This window comes from Rhamphochromis longiceps, linkage group LG6, assembly GCF_057381845.1.
Source record: "Rhamphochromis longiceps isolate RC_006_pf linkage group LG6, R_longiceps_female_GT1.1, whole genome shotgun sequence".
NCBI lineage: Eukaryota > Metazoa > Chordata > Actinopteri > Cichliformes > Cichlidae > Rhamphochromis > Rhamphochromis longiceps.
In genome coordinates, this window is record NC_140562.1 from 21,734,575 (window position 1) to 21,741,946 (window position 7,372).

The 7,372-nt window shown below is 39.7% G+C and overlaps 1 protein-coding gene across 2 annotated transcripts in view; it reads right to left on the reverse strand.

Annotated features, from left to right (window-relative positions):
* cntln (centlein, centrosomal protein) overlaps window positions 1-5,999 on the reverse strand; it is a 95,058-nt gene extending 89,059 nt beyond the window's left edge. For both annotated transcript variants that reach the window (XM_085409715.1, XM_085409714.1), the window contains exons 1-3: window positions 5,689-5,999; window positions 5,304-5,392; window positions 1,766-1,854 (exon numbers count right to left, since the gene is read on the reverse strand). In XM_085409715.1, the coding sequence (XP_085265841.1) occupies window positions 1,766-1,854; window positions 5,304-5,384 (170 nt within the window). In that variant the 5' untranslated portion in view covers window positions 5,385-5,392; window positions 5,689-5,999. The remainder of the gene's footprint in view (window positions 1-1,765; window positions 1,855-5,303; window positions 5,393-5,688) is intronic.
* Window positions 6,000-7,372: the final 1,373 nt, after the last annotated feature.

The following is a 7,372-nucleotide window of genomic DNA, read 5'->3' on the forward strand; positions in this document are numbered from 1 at the left end:
AACTCATTGATTTCATTACAAATGAGATTTTCAGTATAGGAAGTTCTCTGGTTTATGAGTTTATGAGTGAGCATTGGCTGCATGCAGGTGAAAACCATGAGCTATCATCTGATAGTGATTTCACTTTTTTCAAAAATTCATCTACATTCATAGTTCGACTGTGAACACACGGAAAAGGAAATTCTTGGCCCAGATATCAACAATCCCTTTTCCAAATATCTGCTGGCTACTCTGGAAAGGTCAAAACACTGAATTTTGCCCCAGAGGGCAAGTTCTTGGACAAAAGTTTATCGGTTTCAACTCCAAATGTTTAATTATTGATCACCTGCTGCACTCATCAAAAAAAGATTCTTTTGCCTTAACATGTCGCCAGTGTTCTCATCATTATTTTAATATTTAATAATGCTAAACTGTAAGAAAATGAAAAGAAAAACTTTTTTTACTCACTGGCTACTTAAGCAGAATTACAGAGCAACAATACAGCAAAGTTTAAACCTCTCAAGCCCACTACTACCTCTTTTATCATAATGAACTTTTGCGGAGACACAAACAAGTCTGCAATTGGGGACCTGCTTGTTTCAACTACTCCGAACCACCGGGGACCATCCGTTCCCTCCGCTCATCAGCTGCTTCTTCTACACCTCAGGTCTTTGAGGCCTTCTCTATCGTCTCTTTGCCTCTTCTGATCAGCCCTCTCCCCTGGTACACACTGAAATAAGTATCTGGTGTCCCTGGAGGGGGCAGGAACGCAGGCAGGCCTAGCTGCGTCTCCTCATATATTGGACTATGTTCACCATGTCCTGAGCATCCAACCAATCACTCTACAAGATCCACACAGGAAGGGGAGGGAGGGATGAATGGCGGCTCCCAGTGGACGACAGCGCTTGACTGGAGTCGACACAATTACCATGTCAATATCCTCTTGCGCATCAGGTGATACAATACACATACACTCTCTGGGTGCATGTTGCCCCACCTGTCTCAGCGGACTAACCCACTTTGATGGGTTTCCTAAGGGGCTATAAAGAACTCAAGTGGGTGTGGAGTAGAAATGAGAGGCACAGGTACTGAGGAGCACTCTGCTGCTGCACTGTGTTTTTACCTCTATTAAGGGTCTACTAACAACTGACAGACCTCAAAAAGTATGCGATGTGCACCAGTGAGGAAGAAAATATGATTTAATGTATCCCCTAAAGAAAAAAGTCAGTAAAACCTAAGTACTAAATAAAGCTTTACACAAAATTTAATGGCAGCTGGAACGCGTGAATAAACAGCTTTCAAACTTCAGCGATAAATCAGAGTCTCGTTATGTTTTTTGGGTTGTTTTTTTTTTTTTTTTAAATCATAAGAGGAACGCAATTCATTTCTCCAGATGTGTCTTTTCCTACAAGTTCCCATGCCACTGTTCTCAATGGAGCTTAGCCATCCTGCAAAAGAGGTCATATTCAATCTCGCAATTTATCCAGTAAAGACAAGTATTTGGCAGGACTGTTTCAACTGTCCAGCATGTGAGCAGCAGTGGAAGAGTGTTTTTATTAAAAGGGTTTCCACTGTTTGAACTGCTAGACCAGGGATAAGAGGGCTTAAATCAGCATCTGCACCAGATTCCGTCATAACCCCAGTAGAACGGCCAAGGTGCTTTAAACACCCCTTGAACGACTTTCACACACACACACACACACTTGCTTCTCTTCACTTGCGAGATAAGGGGAAGGTTCGTCTGCTGAGCCTCTTGGGTAGCAATGTGAAAGATGAATCCACTCACCGCTCAACCACCAAACTGACAGCCTGGGTCAAGTCTGGATTTGCCACTTGCAGCCTTTTCCACAGAGACCACACAAACTCCTTGTCTGCCTGTGAGAGTAAAGGATTCAGCAAGTGAAGAGAAATTATTTTTGAGAAATGCGATGATAAAATTTGCATTTGATAAGCCCCTAAAAGGAAAAGCAGCAACACATTACAGCCCTTTTTCAGTGAGAAACAAAAAATTTGGATGCTCAGTGACATTAGCATATGACAACTGGGGGAAGTCAATCAATAATTTAAAGAACTTGTGAAAATATAAATATATAATATTTTTTTCATCTGTCCTGCCCTCTCTAATCATGAACCTCTCTCTAGCGGCAATCTCCATCGCTGAGATGTGACCTTCGACTCAAGGGGAGCGAGCATTGACACTTGTCATTATGCACTATTTATGACTGGGGAGAGCAGGGATCCAAATCAAAACACAGCAGTCGAGCTTGCATTTTTCTTTATTAATCAATTGCTCTCCGGATATGTTTTCCACTACAGCTCCAAAGTAACTAGCCCCAAAGAAACTCAAAACTGATGACAGAGAGAGTCATCTTCAAGCAGAAAAACCCAGCCAGCCCCTGACACATTTCCAATTCAAATTGTCTCGCTGGTTTTTCAAACATTTTTAAGCTACATTACATTTAATGAGGGACATCTAAAAACTACATTTTCTGACATTAAAAGACAGAATCATACCAAATCGACTTAATATAAAATTATCTGATAAATTATGTTCACATCATCATAAGATAAAAGTCATCCCTCCCACTGGAATCTACTGGTCTCCAATTAGCACATGAATTTTAACCCCCTTCTCAAAAGTGTCTAATCAATTATTTACTGAAGTGGCAGAAGCAGACCTTGATAAGACCATGAGCTGAACATATAAAGTGGAAGGACTGTAGATCTCTGTCTCGATGCGCATCTGTGTGTTTTGGTGTGTGGATACACAGATCGGGAGCGGGGTGAAGCGGGGATAGAGATCTCACCAAATCAACCCTGGAATGCAGCTAACGATTAAATTAGGCAGCATGGTTTACTTGAAATACATGGTCTCCCTCTGCCTGGCCTTTGGCTGCCATTAGCCCTTCCATGGACAAATGTTCAGTCAGGACCCTCATCAAGAGCTCTCCTCAACCGTATGCGTACTTAAAGATGCACTGAATATGTGTTTGATGATGGCTGAATTATTCATTTGGAATCTAGAAACTGAAACACCACGAGCTAAACATACCAGAGAGAGAGCGAGAGCCACTGGAATTCAGCACATATTAGTAAAATTAGCATGGTCTAGCAGGAACATTTGCTGGCTGACAGATGAGTGTCTTTGTAGTTAATGGCTGTCCTGAAGTAATCATGCAAGAGACTTAAGACATCAGTAGTATTCAAATGCCACAATTTAAATTGTGCACGGTAGAACTTAACGTCCTCAGATATGCAGAATCAGTGATCTACTCCAGATAAGACCACCAAAGATGGCTTTCGTGTCAGCTCAATATAAGTGAGTCTGAAGTGAACAAAGTATACAGCGCGTAGTCCTAAATACAAGTGAGAATAACTTTTTTTTTAATGGTTTTTAAGTTTAAAGGTGCAATCAAATGTTAAAGTTTGCAGGCAAAAGGCCTACTCTTATCCATTTCAGGGTTGTTGGGTTGGAGGCTATTCCAGGGCAGGTCGCCAGTCTTTCTCAGGGATGACACAGAGACACACATCTACGGCCGATTTAGGATCACCAGTTAACCTAACGCACATGTCTTTGAACCGTGGGAGGAAGCCGGAATACCCTGAGAGAAACAATCTAATCACGGTATTACAAAAATTAGATGTCAGAGAGGGTTTTGCTTGGCTAATATTTTCTTGGGGCAAAATTCATGGAGAAAATTTGCAAAACTAACATTATCAGATGACACGACTTTGTCTTAAAAATAAATTTACTCGCCAAATAATTGTCTCACTTTTTATTCAATGACTTTCATACTGTTTCATCACTCATACATAATTCTTTTTCTTTCTTTTTTTAAGGTGTGTCAAGGCAAGACTAAGAATGGGCCTCTGGAGAATGATTACCCACATAACCATAATCAGTCTGCATGCAGTGAACAAGAAAAGTTTGTTTCCTTTGACAGAAATCTCTCCACTTTCCTGTCATCTCTATCATTCGACAAACAGCTCTAGTAAATAAACCCCAGGTTAACAAAACCAGTTACATAAACATTTTTATTACAGTCGTGGGGATTTTTTCCCCTCTTGTCTCCGGCAAAGTTATTTCAGCTGTCACTTACTCACACTGACTACCGCTGCATTTGCAGAAGACACAATATGTTTCTTTTGTTTATTTAATCACATACACCAATACATGGATTCACTCCACTCTGATGCCTTTGTGTTCTCTCACTGAATAAACACTTGAAAATTGGCTCCCGAAGTCAAACCAAAGTTTATGCAGAGGATAAATAAGGTAACAGGCGCACATGTGGTTACACACAAACAGCAGCACAACGAATGTTTGTGCCCAACATGTTAGGTGGTTTATATTTCTACTTCTATTACAAAACTCAAATGTAACACCTCATCTGCTGAACCCCACAGCTGTCTGCCTACCTGTGTAGCAAGGTGGTGTGGATACACAAAGTGAGAAATGCTGGGATCAATTCACTCATGTTATTAGACACCACCTGGTGGTGAGTATGCAAGGACTCCCTCAATCACTGACTCACAAAGTGAACATGAAAGCCTTTGGAAATCTGCTCATGAGCATGTCGTGCCTGTGTGTGTATTATCTGACGGGGGCCCTCCACACTTTTTCCTGTCTGTGCTAGACATTCATTAAGGGTATAATCAGGACATTTACATATGTATGAGGGAGATAAATATGCTTTATCTAGTCAGTCAAATGTGCTTTATTTTAAAATCACAAGTAGCATCATGTAAAGGGGTGGTTTTCCTGCTAGTCATTCACAGACCTCGAAATTCTATTCTCATGCTTATCTTTCATCAATCCTCATTTTATATTAAATAAAGTCTGGTGACATGGCTGGTATGCAACACACAGAGATCAAATTAACAGTAATTACTTAATTTTGAAATTAATGAAGGTCCACAATTTATAGCAGTGAGTGAGAATTGAAAAAAAAAAGAATGCTCAGCCTGGAGAGTAAAAGGTGCTGACAACTGTGTGATACATATGTAGTCTGAAAAAAAGTCATAGTCATAGTGATAAATAAAGTAAAGATAAATATAGTGAGTTACACTTTTTAACACTGACAAGAGTTATGTAGAAATCACAGCCAAATGAATGCTTTGTTTGTAACAGTGATGTAGTGATAAGGGTTGTAACGATGTTATACTCAAGTAATCTGGACAAATCCCTATTTTAGGGAAATCAAATGGTTTTTTTTCTCCTACTTTTAACTAAATCCAACATTGTACAATGAGCAGTGATAAAGTACAGAAGTGTGTGCACATGGCTTTAAAACAAAAACCCAAAACAAAATGCATTCACACACCTGGCATTGCAAAAGCTCATCTGATAAAGTCTTCACCTGCTCCTCCAATACCAGGGTGCGAGCATCGTCTTTTGAGCTCATTTTCAGACCTGCAAGAAGGCAAAAGAAAAAGGGTTGTAGTGATGAAATATTAAAAGAAAAATCTCAGTAACTTGCAGCAGTGGATCAAAACAAACATGGCACAGCTCAGCTATTTAAACAACATGTGATTAGACTGCTTTGCATCGGATTGACAAAACTACTTGGAAAGGATTTTAGCTGACTGAAACCATATCGACAGGGACTTTGAATTTATTTATGTGATGTTAGCATATTGGGGTTCCAGGTTTCTACCGCGAGCTGAGGAAGAAATAAGAAAGCGTCCAGAGGACTGATAAGTTCTTACCTATTTCGATCGCTTGCTAACCAGGCAGATATCAACCCTGCAGCAGCACCAGGAAGACCAACACTGAGATTACCGGTACTTAGCTAGCGTTAGCCACGTAAAGCATAAAGAGTTACACTCTTTCTGGTGTTGACAGCTTTCTGAAGTCAGAGCGCTAGAAAAAAAAACGTCACGACATACTTCGAACTGTGAGAAATTGAAGGGTTCACCCGTGTACATCCGTTATATTGTTTTGTACAACGCCAGATGAAACTTCTGTGTGGATAACACGGCTGTCAGTAACCAGGGAGACGGTTTCCTCTTTTCAAACAAGCCCGCTGTTTTCCGCTTCTGTCCCTCCGCGTCACAGCCGTCACGTCACTTCACGACAGTAGCAGTTCATAGATGGCAGTATGATCGGGATCGGCAAGGGGAACGCGCGGGTCAGTTTTGATTGGCTTTTTTGGGATTTGTTAAAACAGTTGTTTGTTGCTGTTTTTCTTTTGTTTTCCAAAATGAAGTGTTGCACACTGATAGCCTCCTGAACTGTGATTTTAAGAAGTTTTTCCCCTATTTATGAAAAGGAATAGTTTCATAGTTTTGTATTTTCTGATATATATATATTTTCTTTTTCACTTTGAATTTTTGTTTTCAATTTAGGTCACTTTCATTGAGATTCAGGGGCGAATCTAGGTTCAGAGTTCTAGGGGGGCTCAACCCCCAGTCATCATGTTATGTGCACAGTGCCACATAATTAATATTAAAAGAATATGCTGCCTGCAAATGCACTCAATGCAATTTTAACTGGGTGCATGTTACAATCTTACCTTCAAAAGCAACTGAATTAGTTAAATGGGCTAGTGCATAGGTGTCAAACTCTGGCCCGCGGGCCAAATTTGGCCCACAACCTAATTACATTTGGCCCACAAAGCCATACCAAATTACTATTAGAGCTGGCCTACTGGTATTGTACAGCTAATATATATATATTGTTTAGTATTAAGCTTTGCTTGTTCCATATTCAGTTTTTCAGCAAAACTTGTTTGAGTCCATAAGAAAAGATTCATTCTTATATCTAGAGGAAGATATTTTTTTTTTCAATAAATATTAATGTTAGCCTGCGACGCTGTTCCAGTTTTGAATTTTGGCCCACTGTGTATTTGAGTTTGACACCCCTGGGTTAGTGTTTAAGAGTAATTCAAAGTGAATAATCACACCTTTCAATATTATACACTTGTTTTAAGGTGGCCAATTTACTTATCAAACTTTGGGCATAGGTTTAGACCAGAATTCTCCAAAGTAAGAAGTAACTATTTGCAAAGAGAAAGGATAAAAATGCACAACTTTGTTTCAGTCTCTTAACCACGTGCAGTCATCTGAATCATAAACCGCTGTATTTATTCAATAAAGATGGCAGAAAATCACCCTCCCTGTCCATACACATGGATATGAAGCAAACATGTAAGAGCTGCTTTTACAATATAGTTTTTTAATTCATACAAAACCCTCCTTTTATTGTGCAGACAAATAGATTTGTAGTCTGTCACATCAATTTCATTCTGTTGAGCCAAGTTTAGAGTGGAATGAATCCCTTAAAAAGCTATCATTCACATAAATAGGTTCTGTCTAGAATGTCCACCGGCATTTTTATGCGTGCTACTGAAAAAGCGTACGAAGCATCTATGAATTGCATGTAAAAATATTT